This window comes from Ananas comosus, linkage group 6, assembly GCF_001540865.1.
Source record: "Ananas comosus cultivar F153 linkage group 6, ASM154086v1, whole genome shotgun sequence".
NCBI lineage: Eukaryota > Viridiplantae > Streptophyta > Magnoliopsida > Poales > Bromeliaceae > Ananas > Ananas comosus.
In genome coordinates this window covers 1330937-1348219 of record NC_033626.1, presented here as the reverse complement: position 1 = coordinate 1348219, position 17283 = coordinate 1330937, and the positions used below count along the sequence as shown (strand labels likewise).

Sequence of the window (17283 nt, the reverse complement as noted above, 5' to 3'; positions counted from 1 at the left end):
CTCCACCAGACACTTTGGGACCACCCACATCACTCTCAAATAATTCATTACTATGGATTATGGATTGTGAATTGGGAGTGTCATTCGCCACCCTATCAACAGCATGAGAGAGAGAGAGAGAGAGAGAGAGAGAGAGAGATTATCATCTACACCATGTGTATTCTACATATTTATTTAACTATTAATTTTCATGATTTTTCTTTATATTTAGGTTCTTGTATTAATTAGATTCTGAATTTGAGGCCTTCATATAATAAGATTTTGAAAGTTCGGTACATCAGATGTACCTATACACTCCGTGCAATGCTAATGATGATATTTAGGAGCGCAGTGCACTGTTCTTTCGGTACTAAGACTAATTCTGATTCATTTCATATTAGATCAATCTCTCGATTCATTGTATACTATTCGAGCGAATGCGTTAAAACTAATTTTTTATCGGATCGATTTTTTAGGTAATGCGGAAAGGGAAACACGCAATTAGCAATACTGTAAAAACACTTTCCCTTTATTGAATTTTATTCAGAGGACTTTTAAATTTTTAATTTGTACGGGAAAAAGTTGCATATAAAAGAGGCCTTATCCACGTGAACATGTAGTCCTTTGTTGCACTCTACTATGGGGCCCTTTCTTTTTTTTTTTATTTATTATTGTTGATCCAATTTAAGTGACTTTACTATTCTCTTTTTGTGATACCAAATGAGGTGCAATTCAAAATACAGTTCTATAATTTCATGAATTTAACTTAATTTGTTTTGAATTGGAATTTGATTATCTTTTTCCCTCACTTGGAAAGTAGATTGGATTGGATATTTTTGTTTCACTTTTGTTGTTGTTGTTTTTTTTTGTTTTTTGTTTTTTTTTTTTGGACTTTTGGTTACAAACCTTATAGGAATCGGAGAGAATTAATTATTACTTCTCCATTTATACAACCCATGTTGGATTGTAGGAATTAAGATTCTAATCCAATCATTTCTTAGGCTTTTAAGAAATCTAAATTAGGTTGTAGTATTAAAAAAAACAAATGATGTGACAAAAATATAATTTTTGGATAAAATTATATTTTCGGTCTTCAAACTATTAGGATCGTGACACTTCCGTTCTCAAACTTTAATTTATAATAATTTTTTACTCAAACTTTTTAACTTATTGCAATCAAGTTTTTAAAATTTAATTTTGTTGATTAAATATTGACAAATAGCTAATGTAGAAGTAATGTGGAAGTATTTAGTAATAATTTATTATGTATGAATTTTTTTTTTTTTTTTGTGCATGAATGAAAACTAAGGGTGCGTTTCGCATTTATATGTCAGAAATTTTTTTTTGCTGGATAAGTATTTTTGGGTTCATAAGAAAAATGTTATTCTACTTTTTTTTTTTTCCATATTTTATGAAAAGTAGTGTTTTTATTTTTCAGATACTTTATCTGAAAAACGGAAATTGTGAAAAAGAGTCATTTCCATTAAAAACTTTTTTTTTCAAAAAATAATTTTTTATGCTTTTTCGAGAAACCAAACACCTTCTAAAAATTTGATTTTTGTTCTTCGAAAGATCTCGGCATTTATGATTAGGTATAATTATATATTTCACCAACAAGATGACTGATCTTACTTTAAAAAAAAAAACAATTTGAAGACCGAGTATGATACATGCTGCTAAATATTTGATCATATTTTTCATCTCTCAAATACTGTATATTTTTTAATAAATTAGAAAGATGTGTCGAATAAGATATTTCTGTGTCGGAGTAGAGTCCTAAGTATTAAAAAATTATGGTTATATGAAACTGTGAAAAATTTTCCCCTCTTTGTTCCTCCAAATGTTAAACCAAGGTAAAATTCTCTCTATCTATTTTAATTTAAAAAAATATTACAACTAACAATAAGAATCCAATTTACAGTACAACATGCATCTCTTTTGCATAAACCACATTTCTTAATATTAAAATAAGAAAAGAGAAAGGTACTTTAAATAAAAAAATAAAAATAAAAAAGATCACATCAAGGAGTGAAAGAGAATCTAAAGTGGAGGGTGATGCTCATCACAATTACATGCCCACTAAAGTTTCAATGTGTCATAATAGTGGTGGTTACCCTGTAGTACTAATCAAACATGGTGAAGTGATAAATAAATAAATAAATAAATAAATAAATAAGAGAGAGAGAGATCTAGAGAGAGAGAGAGAGAGAGAGAGGTGAGGTGAGAGAATAAAACACTTTTGATGCTCAAATTATGATGCGTGTGACGCTTTGTTTTTCGAACTTTAATTTACTATAATTTTTCACTCAAAATTTTAAATTATTATAATTAAGTTTCACAATTCAATTTAGATGAATAAATATTAATATGTCATTAATACGAAAGTAATATAATAATATATTATGATTGGTGAGGTGGTAATAATTAAGATGTCATATTAATTCTAAATAAATAATACGTTACTATTTAATTAAAATTTAAAAAATTTAAATAAAAATTAAAATAAATTAAAATTTGAGAATCAAAATGTCACGTGTGCAATTTATCCCATTAATTTTCTCTGTAGCTTCTATACAGTGGACACAACATAAAGTGCCACAAAAGAGGGAAAACAATTGTGTTTTTTTTTTTTTTTTTTTTTTTTTTTTGAAAAAGAAAACAGGTCAGCCAAAAAGGGCTGACCAAGGTGTTAAAAATTAAAGATTAAAAATAATGTACCCTAAAATTAGGGCTTATTTTAATTATGTAAAAATTTTAGGTGTTAAGTTTTACTTTAAAAAGATATTAGTGAATTCATAAAATTTGTTCAAATTATTTGACTCTCTCATTAAGTGTTTGCCTCATTATCTCAATTGTGAATATACATTTTAAAGTAAAACTTAACACCTAAAATTTTTACATAATTAAAATAAGCCCTAATTTTAGGGTACATTTTTATCTTATTTGTTTTATAAAGTAATAAAAAAAACTTATTTCTCATATAATATAATAGATAATAACCTTTTACAACATTGATTCTCTAGGAATAATAGATATTTTAAAGCTAATAATTTTTTCTATTTAGAATATATTGAAAACAGTTTCTCATCTTTCACTTGATTTTCTTATCAAATAGATGTGGATCCGAAATAGATTATCTTTTTTTTTTTTCCTCTCATTTTTGACTATTTTTTTATTGGATAGGTGAGGTTTCGAAATAGATTGTTTTTTTTTGGCTATTTTGGCCCCTATTTACTGTCCTATTCGAAACAGGTCGAGACTGGAGCTCCATGAATCCAGATCCATGCGGAAGTAGATTCCTGGCAAATTATTAACGGATTAGAATGCACTAAAAAACAAAAAAGGATACCCCACCCTCTGCTCTACTTATCGGATAGGTGCGGATCTAAAATAGATTTTTTTTTTTTGCTTATTTTTTACTCCTATTTACTGTCATATTCGGAACGGATAGAGACTGGAGCTCTATGAACCCAGATTCATTTTCCATCCTTTTTTTGCCCTCGTTTAACTCTCCATTCGGTGTGGAAGTAGATTTCTAGCAAAATTTTAATGGTTCAGAGCATACCAAAGAAAGAAAAAGGTCTACCACCTTCTGTTCTATTTTTCTATTCCAAAGAAAGAAAAAGGTCTACCACCTTCTGTTCTATTTTTCTATTCGATAGGTGCGAATTTAAATAGTTTTTTTTTCGTTCTTTCGGCCCCTATTTATTATCCTATTTGGAACTAGTCGAGACTTAAGCTCGATGAATCGAGATCCACTTTCCATTCTATTTTTTTATCCTCGTTTGCCTTTCTATTCAGTGCGAAAGTAAATTCCTGACAAATTATTAGCGGATCAGAACATATCAATGAAAGAAAAAAGTCCCCTACCTTTCACTCTATGGTGCAGATTTGAAATAAATTATTTATGTTTTTTTTTTATTTTTGATTCTTATTTATTATCCTATTCGGGACGGATCGATATGGAAGCTCAATGAACCCGGATCCATTTTGCATCCCCATTAAGGAGAGAGCAAATAATCATCCTTCAACATCACATGTGGGGCAAACCCCACTAATTGATGCCTCCACTCTCCACCACACTCTTCCCCAACAAAACCCATCATCACTAACAGTGGACCCCACCATCCATTAAACTATATAGGACCGTCAACGGGTCGGGTTCAAGACGAATTTTCAAAAAGTTCGAATTCAAAATTGGACAAATCTTAAGATTTCATATTCAAAAATTGAATCCAAACAAAAATTCAAAACCCGAATGAACTCAAAAATTCAAATCCGGTGCCGTAGTTCAATACATTTTATATTAAAATTTAAAATTTTAAAGTACAAATTCAAATATAATATCAAACATTATTCATATATATAAAATCTATTCGGCTTCGAGTTGAATTCAGATTCTGATCGGTTTATAAAAACAAAATCAATACCCAAATTTGTATCCCTCGGATTTTCATTTTCATACCTATATCCGAAATTATATGAGTTTAGCATTAGATAAACCCGTCCTATGCAGATTAAGATAAAATTTTGGGTATCCGTACTCATCGTCATCGGCATCCTACATTAAACACACTTACACAACACACAACACACATCTTTAGATCTCTCTCTCTCTCTCTTGACTCTCACATACAAAACTGCTCTTATGGAGAAGAGCAGGTCTTTCCCTTCTGCTGCTCAGTACCACTCCTACAGCTACATAGAGGGGCGAACTGCGGCGAATTCGTCGTCGTACTCGTTCAACGGGCCGAGCGGGACGCGGGACGGGTTCGCGAGCTCGGCCGACCCGGAGCTGAAGCGCAAGCGGCGCATCGCGGCCTACAACGTCTTCGCCGTCGAGGGGCGGCTCAAGTCATCGGTCCGCAGCGGCTTCAAGTGGATCAAGTCCAAGCTCTCCGACGCCCGCTACGGCATCTGAGACGCAACCGCGTGCAGATAACAGAATAAAAGCACCGAAGGCTCAATCTCAGCTGTTCATCGTTTTGGTTTTACGTCCTCCTGCACTTGCGTAAACGCTGCACTTATAACAAAATAAAAGATTGAAGACTCAATCTGATCCGTCCAATCATATATTTACTTTATTCGTAATATGATGTGGTATCTATTTCGTTGTTCGTGCATTCGAGCATAAACGTTTTCGTCTATAAGTGATGGACAGGTGAAATTGAGCCTTCACTTTATTTTATTAATTAGTGCGCTTTTCATCTGAGCAGAAACTGAAAAACAAGCCTAGTCTCTCTCTCTCTCTCTCTCTCTCTCTATATATATATATTTTTATCACTCTTTTTTTTTTTTTGGGTTGCTTTTGTTCTTAATGTAGAATTAGTGTAAAAATGGTATATGTGTCTTATGGATGAAGTTTTGAATAATTGGTTAAAAAGTGGATTATGGGTTTAATATTAGTAATTTAGGCTTGGTGGTATGTTAAATCAAAACTCTTTTTTTTTTTCTTTTTTTTTTGTGTTTCTCTGTGATGGAAGTGTTTGTATTAGAATTGTTATAATCTATGCATTTGGAAAGGTTTTTTTGTTATAAATTTAGATAACTGATCTTAATTTGAAAAATATGCAGTCCCTTCTACAAATTGTCTTTTAATTAACTAGAGCTGTGTAATCTGAAGCTAATATTTGAAAACAATTTAAGTTGATGTTTGAATATTTAAGATTATGTATATTATGTTGTATATGAATATATGGAAGAGAACAATTATTCCAATTTTTCTTTTGGTTTGTTATTTTTTTTTTTTACATGAACTCAGCTAGAAATATGAAGCAATTAAGCTTCGAATTTGGAACCTCGGATATGGTGACGTGAAAATGTGTTGAATCATAGGATGTTTTAAAATTTACCCTATAATATATTTGTTTCCTTAAGGTTAGTATTAATCTTTTCTTGCTAATAAATAATCTGATTCTTTATGAGGAATCAAAATGTGTAACACAGGAATAATTGTCCATAAATTGCACCTCTAGATCTATGCTTATTAGGTGGTGACTCAACCTCAATGTGAGGTTACAATTAATTCCAAATTAATGGAGTATAGTATTGATGATTAGAATTGGATCAGAGATATATATTTAAAGTTTTAATCTTTGGATCTCAAAAATTACCCTTCCTAGGTAACTTAAGTGGTGCTCCATTTCCTTTCTTATAATTTTGTATATATTTGAAATATTTTATGACTTCAAATGGTGTATTTGGGTTAATTTTATGATTTATTCATTTATCTGAACAACACTATTATGTGTACCCTACATGTGTCCCCTACTATGTTATTAATGTATTGGCAACATCATAATTAAAACTCTAAACCCTATACCCCAAACGCCATAATTAAACTTTGAATCCTAAACACGTAAGTGCTAATACATCAACAATATAATGGGGTACATACAGCGTGGAGACTCAAAGCATTTCTCTTATAGAACATCAAACCTATTCCTATGTGAATGACAATATGTTACATACACATTTATTCCAAAAGTTATTGATTTATTTTCCCTATTTGGTTATATTGCTATAGTTTAGATAGAGAGAGATAGTTGAATCATTTTGTACTTTTTCTTCTATAGTATTATCGTATATAGAGATAAATATTCTAACAACACATAAGTTATTACTGGATAATTCATGCATACAAACATCCAAAACTACATGTTTTAAAGATTACAATTCACCAAATACAAGACGATCGTTAGTAGAGAGATAGAGAGCTGCTTTTTCTTTTTGAAATTATAATTCCGTGTATCTGCGTATTCATTAAAACAAGCATATCCATCCTGTCCTTGATAAGAAATAAGATGTAAGTCTAAGATAATCTAGCAAAAATAGAAGGCATAGTGAAAAAGACAAGCGGGCGATAAGAATCCCGTCAATCTCCGTCAATCTAAGAATCTACCGAAGTCTTTACGACGGAGGAGCAGCTGCAAGTCGTAGTCTCAGAATTGTAACCATGACAGCAATCAATGTTGAGTAGATATTGCATGCATAGCCCATGCCTTGTGTGTGTGATAGTATTATCATAGATTGGGAAATTGCTCATGTCATGTATATAGATAAGTTATGACTTAAAAACTCTGGCAAAATTAATTTCAGCAGCAGAAGCTTCTCCCAGAAGCTGCTGCTGCTGCTGCACTTGCAGTGTTTGCTTAATAATTAAGCAGCTTTGTCTTGCAGCAGAATCAGTGGATCTTTTGCATGGTGTAGGTGTTCAACCCCACAAAGCATAAAAACTTGCCTGTTTTGCTCTCTCTCTCTCTCTCTCTCTCTCTCTCTCTCTCTCTCTCTCTCTCTCTCCATATTATAATCAGAATCAGTAGATTTGTTGAATTATTAGTAAAAAATTATAAAATATAAAAGTAGATATATAAAATATAAGATTAGAGCCCCACTAAAAGTCAAAATCTTTGTGTGGCTTGTTTTGAAGCGAAAGGCACTGACAGTGGATAATCTGTTGAAAAGAGGATGGTACGGTGAGCAAGAGTGTGTCATGTGTGGATTGGAGCCTGAGATGGTTGATCATCTCTTTGTGTATTGCGAATCTACAATGACTCTCCTGGTAAGTCAAGTTTCTAATAAAACATCCTTACTACACTGCACGTCTGTGAGAGGGCTTTGGGGGTCTAGTACCCTTAAAGGCGGTGCCATAGGGGGTTCGGAGCTATCTTACATTGCCTCCATATGGTGGACTATTTGATTGGAGCGGAATAAGAGAATCTTCCAGCGAAAGAAACGGAACTTGAGCTCTTTGTTGGCGCAATCCCGCAATTTTTGGCACATGTGGAGGACCCTATGTAGAAGACGCGACTAAATCGCTCTACACTTCCTTGAGTTTTTTTTTTTTTTTTCGCTCGTACCGAGGCCCCGCTGTCTCAAAGCCTTGCTTAGTTCACTACCTTTATGAATGAAGCGGTAGCATGCTATCTTTTCTCAAAAAAAAAAAAAACATTACTTAGAAATTGAAATAGACGAAAAAATGCTATACCCGCTCAAAAATGAATGAGAGTAGAATGTATGCTAAAGTGATTGATTCTGTATATGTGTTTAGACCTGTGAAATTTTTTTTGCGATATAATTTTCACTGTCCAGATTCTATTTTTATCTACTCTTAGGAAACTGCACAGCATCAAAAGGAGCAACAACCATGAATAGGGAATGGAATAGGAATGGTTGGAACCTGAATGGGAATTTGATAAGATTATTCCACCTTGCAATATTAAGATTTCAGGCATGGCTTCTCAGAACAATTCTGAAGATCAATTCCTGAAAACAAAATCAAAATAGGGAATCACACAATTCCCTTTCCATATGAAAGTAAGAATAAGAATCAATTCTTTCTTTTCCTTTGATATATGGCCCTGCCAGTTACCATTTGAACTTCAGACAGTTTATGCTAAAGATCAATGTACAAAAGAATAGCAAATAAAACGAACACGGAAGTTCGACATACATATAAAATTGATATTTGTCATTGTTTTTACAACTACAAGGAGACACTTTCATGTAATATGTGTAAGCAACTCAATAGTAGTAAACTCACAGGGTTATAATATGTAGGAGGCCCTCTCTCTTTGACTCGCTGCGATTCGGCCCCTGAATTGTTTTACTTTCTCCGGAGTTTAAATTCCCCTTGACCACATATCAAAGTGATGATCTTGTCCATCATTTACCACTCAATTTGTTTTCTTCGGGACCAAAAATGTCGCATAACGTCATGGATTTCCAAAAGAAGCAAATGTGGGGATGTTACGGACCAAATCGCAGTAAGTCGAAGTTTTTAGGAACTACTAGTACATTTGTCCCAAACATAAATAAAATAAAATATTTGTGCATGTCTAATCAACAAGAACATACAGTTTTGACAAATCCTTTCCGTCCATCCTGTGGAACTCTGACATCGAGATCGACCTATCTAAACCATAACGGTGCATGACATCTCGACCTTTGGGACCACCAGGAACCTCTTCAATAGCAGCATGTGGTGGGAAATTCTTGATGTTCTTAGAGGCCGAAGGATGGGCATCGGATCTTTGCGTTACTTCTTGAGGTAGATATGATCCTGGATAGAGTGATTCACCCGGCACCACTGCATACTTTTTGGGCTTTGTTATGGATGAAGAAGTGCTTGCTACGCTGCTACCTATTTCTTGTATCTGTACTCTCACATCTGTAGGTTTCTCTTCCTGCGGAAAAAGGATGTAAGTGGAATAACACCAAGAATATATCTAGAAAAAGCAAGTTCCACAAAGTTGGTTAATATTCCATGGTTAGTCTACATTAGTGGCACCTGTGGCAATTGTTAGGTTTAGTTCAGCCCAAGAGCTCCTATGAAAACTTCAAAAAATTGGATGACATAATGTGACAAAAAAGATTCATTCAAATTAAGTGTTAACTTAAAAGATTAGTGCATGTATGAATGTACCTACAAAAGAAAATTTAAATTAGTGATTACAAAGAAACAGGAAACTAGAGTAACAGTATTCCTCCCACTTGTTATTGGTGTCCCAGATCCCTACCTCTTTTGATGATCCAGAATCTGCTTTCCTTCTTGCCATATCTGCCTCAATTTTCTTGGCATCCTCTCTCTGCTTGTAAGAACGTTGCTTCAGCTTAGAAGATTTGCGCCTATAAGAGTAATATGGAGAGATAGAGTTTGTGAAAACGATATTTCAGTATAGAACTATAGGAATGAGGGCAGAAATATTTCCATTAGATACGAAAAAAAAACCAAAATCTGCTTCCTACCTTACAAGATGCATCGAACTAAATACTTACTCAAGTTACATGAAATTTTATCTCTTTCTTGATTAATAATACATTGTAAAACCATCACAACAAGCTCTTAATTCCATGAGCAGAATATAGATCTGAAAAACATCAGAGCAAAAGGTTTAACTTACTTTTGTCCATCACGCAGGTGAGTATAGTCATCCTTATCTTCTTTATAGATCACAGGAAGACCAGAGAGGTCGCAGGCCAGGGGGTTTGTGCTGAAGAACTGCAAAGGAAGGGATCATAAGTCATCACTTTTTCAAAAAGTAGAACAATCCAGATACATAGAACGCAAATTAATATGCAACACATATGTAGCCCCGAAATTGAGTGAACAAAAGCAGATGAAGTAAACATAAGGTGAATAGACTGTAATATCTTGAATAGTAAATTATTAGGAAATGGGCTTGGAGATTGACCGATAAGATGAAAGCATCCTTGCTAGCATCATTGGCTGGAGTGCAACAATGTTATATAAACAAATAATAGGAAGAACTATGGGACTCCAACACAAAGCACATAGACAAGGAACAACCAGTTGGAAAGCTAAGAAATCTGGACCAAAAATGCTTCAGGATTTCTTAGTTATAAATCAATAGCTTAAATGTTTGAAACATTTCTTACTTGCACAATAAGCAGTCACAGAAAAGCAGACGAATTTTCAGAACAGTGACATTTTGATCATATTTATAATTCACAAGAGTCGAATTAGTTCACTTTGTTTATCTGCATTTAAACATGTCAATCAACAGATTATAAGAATCAAGATATATTGAAAAGTACAAATTGAACCAACCAACCAAGCCTGTTGACTCATGCTTTGCAACAATGTAATTTGGAATCTCCATGGATGTATTAAACTAAGACATGCATAATGAATGTCTAATTTTTTTTCCATTGCTCAGAAACGATTGCAACGAAGTTTAGTTAAAATTGTCAAAAAATCAACAAGAAATATGCTTAATACACAATATTACAACCCTAGGCTTAAAGGATGGTTGTAATGAATAAAAAAACATATAAGGTTTTTCTCTCTATTATACTAGTGTGACTTATAAACTCAAAACAAGTGCTTAACATATGCTTTCTACTACCGACCATCCCTAGTGCAAGTGGCAAAAGGCTTGGTGGTTGGTACCTGAGGACCCAAATTCGAATCCTAGTTGATTCACATTTTCAGCTAAGTTTATTTCTATAAAAAAATAAACGAATTCTCTCAAAAAAAAAAAAAAAAAACATATGCTTTCTACTGGTAAAATTTCTCTTACTGTCATATTCTACTCATGCTAGAAAGCTAGTATGCTCAAATCATGAAGAGTAACCTACTTCATTCTGCAAAGCAGAAGCTGCAGTGCCACGATTCGACGGATCCAACGCAAGAAGCATACTGAGCAAACCAAGTGAGGAAGAAGGAAAATCCTTAAAAGTTTCCAAAATAGCTGGTTTGTAAGATTGTGGAGATCGGAAGATCGGAGACAATTTCATTTTGCTCCAATAATCATCTGGTGGGGATCCACAAAGCTTATATATTCTGTGAAGTTGCTCAATCTGAATATGAAAGACTATGAATCAGAGAAATGTATGAAACATAAAGCACCTTCATCAGTTCCATCATATATATATATATATATATCATTATGAGACAAACTAACACAAAGTAAAAACAACTTACTTCGCCTATACATAAATTAATTGCTAAATTAGCAACTATCCAACCGTTCTTGAGAGTCTTTAACTACTTGTCTGTAGAATCCTAACTGGTTAACTCTACAAATAAACTACTTAGGTCAAGAACAACTTTTGACATAGACATTAGCCTATTAGGAGCTGCAAGTCAACCAAACTGCTAAATGTAGTTGATTGGGTCATCAAAAGACTGGTTGAGCATGTTTTGCTCCTAAAAGCATGAAACTGCAAGCCAGTTGCTAGCTGATAGATGAACCGAGCTTGAGAGAAAAAAAGAAAAACATATATAAAATGAGGTCTTCAAATATGCTTAACTTTGTTTGATTGATTAAAAGCTAAAGCGTGAGCACCAAAATTATTCATAGAGCATTTGACAAGAGATATGTACACTTACGACAAAGCTAAGATTCTAACATTAGTTCAGCTCAAATCTTCCGAAAAGTCTAAGTAATAATTAACACTAGCTAAGCATCGCTTCTCATAGGGAATTTGTAGTCGCATTTGTCTTCGGATAATTTTGGCAATTTATGCCCCACGCCATGTATGTATATGTAAGGGGTAAGGACATCTACCTAAATACAAATTAAAGCATGGATATTAATAATAAAAAAGAACACAAAAGCAACCGAGTTTAGGAGAACTAGAAGCACCAAAGGAAACTTCAGAAAAGTATTCCCACATAAAAATTACAAATTGAAAAAGACTGAAATATCTTTAAAGCACATTAAACAGAATAGTGAAGTCATAATACGGTAATCTAGACTAGAGCTTTCAAGGAACTCCAAGAATAAATGGTAACATGAGGATTCATAATATTTTTGCCTATGAGAACTGCTCAACATGTCCGATATGGACACAACAACATTTTTGAAGCTTCCATGTTCCCTAATATGAATCATGCTTTTAGTAATATATAATTTTATCTATTCAATTTATTAATGCTATGGAATAGATGTTTGAATATTTAATTCTTTTCCAACGTACAACGAAGAATAATTCAAAGCTTTGCAAATGCACCATTCTACTCAGATACAAGCATTCATAACGTGAAAATTCAAAGAAAAGATCTAGACTGCTAGTTCTGTTGCCCATAAAAATTGCTTTTGTAATCAAATAGCTCCTCACCTCATTCCTACCAGGCATTATCGGCCTCCCAGCAAACATTTCAGCAAGAAGGCAACCTGCACTCCACAGATCAATTCCAACTCCGTAATCCGTAGTTCCTAACAGTAGTTCAGGTGCTCTGTACCACAGTGTGACCACTCTACTTGTAAGCGGCCGTTTTTTATTAGGATTGAAATAGTTAGCAAGCCCAAAGTCAGCAATCTTCAGCATCCCATATTTATCTATTAACAGGTTAGAACCCTTAATGTCTCGGTGTAAGATTCCACGCTGATGGCAATGCCGAAGACCCGATAGCAGCTGTTGCATATAACACTTAACCTGTACAAAGGCATCTGTCAAAACTCTGATTTCTACAGTGCATAAATGTAAATTCTGCTATATTTTGTTTCGTATAAGAACCTGTGGTTCTGTAAGCCTCTGATCAGAACAAGATATCACCCTTGCTAAGTCAGTTTGCATGAAGTCAAAAACCAAGTAAAGGCTGTAATGCATCCTTGAAGTTGCAAGGCCTTCAAGTTTAATGACATTAGGGTGATCCAGCCTCTGCAGTATCATAATTTCCCGTGCCATAAATCTGACACTCTCCGACTCCGATGTGTCAAAGCGTACCTTTTTCAAAGCAACTATTTTTCCAGTATCTCGATCTATAGCTTTATACACATTGCTATAGGTCCCTTGACCCACCTGAACCAAGAAGAGTTCAATGAGCTTCTCATTAAAAAGAACAGGTGCATTGCACTAATGGTGAAGTTTCACTTTGCTCAAAATTTTTAAGTTCGATGGTTTATCCTCCAAATGTTTGGAAGTATTTCAATTTAGTCCTTGTTCTCATCTACTCTTTGAATTCCTGCACCCCGTCCATCCGTATATCACACACTACATATCCATCAGCCATTAATTCCATCTCATATTTCAATCCCTACCAACCACTGAATTGCGGCCTTTTCTCTTTTAAGAATTCAATGGTTGATTGAAAATATAAGATGGATGGAAAACTGATGGACACCTGGTGGACCTGGTGGACGGACGTACCTGCACACCAGGTGCAGATAACAAGTTTTCCTCTAATCAGTGATGATGGCTAGAATTAAGCTGAACCACTTTTAGAACTTTGGAATACAAAATATACAACTTAAATACTAGGGTTGTTTTCACTTTTTGTGTTGCACTTCTCTTTTTGCCAAACTCTCATGAAACACTATACTCCATTAAAAGGCTGACAGACAGTAGCCAAAAATGGTACCACTACTGTCACCCAAAATGTTGTCATTGTGGAGAAAGTCTTTTCTGTCATAGGCATGCCACATAAATTTTGTACCAAATCAATCTAACATCCTGTTTGACTGCCCAAAATCCTAGAGTTCAAAGAGTTGAATGCTAGTTTTTATAAATTAGTTGTTTGGTACCATAAGTTAATGAGAATTCAGTTCAGAAAGATTCAGTGGGATCTCTCATAATACAAATGGATCTCATCCAATTCGCATGGTTTGAAGTTGGATTTGGTGAGAATTCATCTGCTATTAGTTATCCTTTATCAATAACCCAAACTACCCCTCCTCAAATTAATTATACATCTTTCCTTTTATATAAGTGAGGATACATAGAAAAAGTAATCTTATTAAAATGATTACTCATCTTATACCAAACAACAAAACGGAATAAAATTCAGCTGAAATCTGACTTAATCCAAACAAAGAAATACATTTCTAGATAAATTCAATTGATTTTTTTTTTCATTTGGATTCCATTAAATTCTATTTAGATTGTTGCTAAACCAAGTTTTCATGAACCATTTGAGACAGTAAAAGCTTAATTGTAGATAGTATCATAATTTTGACGATGTTCTGATGCATGAACATCTTACTTTGATTTACTCAAGAAGCATACAGTATTTAATATATATGAGTATGATAAGATGTCTGGAACAGATATCATACGTAGCCTTTAAACCATTTTTTCAGGATAAGATAGATCACCTCGTAGTGAAATATGTTATCCTATCAAATCATGGATGCCGAGACCTTCAAAGGAGCAAAACAAAAAAAAAAAAAAAAAAAAAAAAAAAAAAAAAAAAAAAAAAACTCCTAGTTTCCAATTACACAAGAAAATTATCGTACTGAATAACATATCATTGGATTTCTTATTCCGACACGCAAGTAGGGCCTCCATGTTGAAACGATGATGCGTAATTTGGAGATTGAATTGGGTATTAGAAAGAGAGCAACACATCAGTTTATCGATCTAGGTGTAAGATAACTTTGGCCATGTTTGGACACATGAACATCTCACTTCCATTTACTCAAGAGGCATATAGTAAATGTCTAGAACGGATACCATATTCAGCCTTTAAGCCAAAGTTTTCCATAACATCGCACCAAATCATGAATCTCAAGACCTTTTAAGGAGCGAAAAATCGAATTCCTAATTTCCAATTACATAAGAAGATCATCATACCTGAATAAGTTATCATTGGATTTCTTATTCCGACGTCCAAACAGGGTATTTGGAGATTGAATTCGGTAATCAAAAGAGAGTAACACAATCACCTTATCGATCTTGTCGTATGAATCTGCGCTCCTGGGCACGAGCCCACTCAGCACCTCCCTGGGGATGTTCTCCAGCAGCCACCGCGGCCACCCATCCACCATCTCCTCCGCCTCTCCTCCTCCTCTCGACGGGGGCGTCGCCATCGCCATTGTCGTCGTCTTCGTCTTCGTCTTCGCCTTCGTCTTCTCCGCCGCCCCATCGTCTCTCCCAACCCTCTCCCTCTCCCTCTCCCTCCTCCCTCCTCCTCCTCCTGCCGCCGCATCCGCTACCCTAACCCTCTCCCGTCGCTCGGCGGGGCCGCGCGGCGGCTGGGGCCGCTTCGCGCCGCCGGCGGCGGCGGCGGGGAGGTAGCGGCCGTCGAGCTTGAGCCTGTCGACGCCGCCGCTGGGGGGAGAGTGCGAGGTCGGGGGCTTCGATTGGGCGCAGCCCATGGCCGAGAGGAAGAGGAGGAGGACGAGGAGGAGGAGGAGGAAGGGGGAGAGGGAGAGGGAGAGGGAGAGGATGAGGCGGAGACATGGAGGAGGAGGAGGACGACGACGACGCGGAGAAGGAGAGGGGTTTAGGGCGGATGGCGCCAAAAATCGTGCCGGCCGAAGCCGGCCGTGGGCTGCAATCCGCTGCCGACTTTATTATTTTTTTATTTTTTTATTTTTTTTTTTTTTCACCCCTTACTATTATTCAAAATTACAAATAAACCTTGAAATTACCAAAATACCCTTCTAAACTCAATTCTCATAACTGCATTAGAGGAATTTAGTAGGGATATCTAAAAAATTTTTATATATTATATATTTTTAAAAAAATTTTAGAGGGAACATTATATTGGTTATTTAATATAGGACTAAAATAGGTTCAACATCCTACCCTGTAATAATAGGTCCAGAAGACTAATAAGTTGAGAAGGGCTATGATCCACAAGAGACTAACGGCAAGAGATTAGGGATGTCAACGGGTCGGGTTTGGATCGAATTTTTAAAAATCCGAACCCGAATCCGAAAACCAAATTAAAATTCATATCCGGACTCAAACTCGGCGGATTTTAAAAATCCATACCCATATTCGTTCCCGATCAAAAATCCAAAATCCGAACCCGGACCTGAACCCTGCAGGTTTTAAAAATTCATACCGTTGAATAAAGATCTAAAGGATAAAAATTATTAAATATTTTATATATTATATAAATAAAAATAAATTATGTATATATATAATTTATTCGGGTTCGGGTTTTGGGTTCGGGTCGGGTTTTAAAAAGACTAATTTAAGAGTCAATAAGCCGGAAGCACCAAATCCTCTATACTTTCGATAGCATAGTAGTTCTACTATATATATATATATATAAAAATATATATACTTTTATGAATATAAACTTTTTTGTACTTATAAAATTTTCGATCATTTAATGAAGGAATGTGCGATTAAAATGATAAGGGTCTGCGTTAAAATTATAGTAGTCTCCTAGCAGGATTGAGAGTGGTTGGTTGAATAGTATGACTTAATAGATGAAAATGGTCAAAAAAATAAATCTACGGGTCGAAAACTTATGAGCACAAAAAGATTCATACTCGTAAGATTATAATAGCTGAACTCTAATAAATATATATTATTATATAATTATAATTATATTTTATAAATAATGTCTATATTATGTTTTATGTTTCATGTCAGTATATATCTGTGATGCCTGATTTGTGATTGCTTCTTTGTGTGTTTCTCCGCATCACTAATTGTATAGTTTTTTTTTTTTTTTTTTTTTTTTTTTTTTTTTTTTTGCTAACTCCTTTGCACTATCGTTCCGTATGTCCTTAGCTCTCTCGTTCGGTATATTCGTACCTCTTTCACATCCATTAGGTGCCTATTAATTTGGACTTTTCGCGTACTTTCGAAGTGGCCCATTGTGGATTAGGTAATGGTAACAGCAGATATAACCAATCATGTATGTAGTAAGCAATCATAATTTTTAGGACAAACTTCAAAAAAATCCCTACTGTAATTTCATAATTTCTCACTTTGCCCCCGTGATTTAAAATATATCAATTTGCTCCCATGTAGTTTCTTTTTTTTCTTTTTCTTATCAATTTCATTATTTTTTTTTCTTAAATCAGTGATAAAGTTAAAATTAAAGGGTACTAAAGTGAATATTTGATAAATCTAGATGGATATTTAAAATTTTTT

General features: G+C 34.5%; 2 protein-coding genes across 3 annotated transcripts; one reads left to right on the top strand and one right to left on the bottom strand.

Moving 5' to 3' along the window:
* Positions 4538-5510, top strand: LOC109711176. Its single transcript, XM_020234101.1, has one exon. The coding sequence runs from the start codon at positions 4628-4630 to the stop codon at positions 4898-4900; it is 273 nt and encodes a 90-aa protein (XP_020089690.1). The 5' UTR covers positions 4538-4627; the 3' UTR covers positions 4901-5510.
* LOC109711428 (probable serine/threonine-protein kinase At1g54610) lies at positions 8403-15738 on the bottom strand. Of its 2 annotated transcripts, XM_020234453.1 has the most exons (7): positions 15111-15737; positions 12964-13248; positions 12565-12882; positions 11080-11301; positions 9882-9979; positions 9498-9606; positions 8403-9164 (listed from the first exon to the last, which is right to left on the bottom strand). In XM_020234453.1, the coding sequence occupies exons 1-7, from the start codon at positions 15540-15542 to the stop codon at positions 8817-8819; spliced, it is 1812 nt and encodes a 603-aa protein (XP_020090042.1). In that variant the 5' UTR covers positions 15543-15737; the 3' UTR covers positions 8403-8816. The 2 variants fall into 2 exon arrangements, with proteins under 2 accessions (XP_020090042.1, XP_020090043.1); XM_020234454.1 differs by lacking the exon at positions 11080-11301 and having other exon boundaries at positions 15111-15738.

Excerpts from the sequence above, each read along its gene's own strand:
- LOC109711176 (XM_020234101.1), top strand. The coding sequence starts at position 4,628 with ATGGAGAAGAGCAGGTCTTTCCCTTCTGCTGCTCAGTACCACTCCTAC.
- LOC109711428 (XM_020234453.1), bottom strand. The coding sequence starts at position 15,542 with ATGGGCTGCGCCCAATCGAAGCCCCCGACCTCGCACTCTCCCCCCAGC. Across the intron at positions 11,302-12,564 it reads TAATGCCTGGTAGGAATGAG|ATTGAGCAACTTCACAGAAT; the intron begins GTGAGGAGCTAT and ends TTTCATATTCAG. Across the intron at positions 9,165-9,497 it reads ATTCTGGATCATCAAAAGAG|GAAGAGAAACCTACAGATGT; the intron begins GTAGGGATCTGG and ends CTTTTTCCGCAG.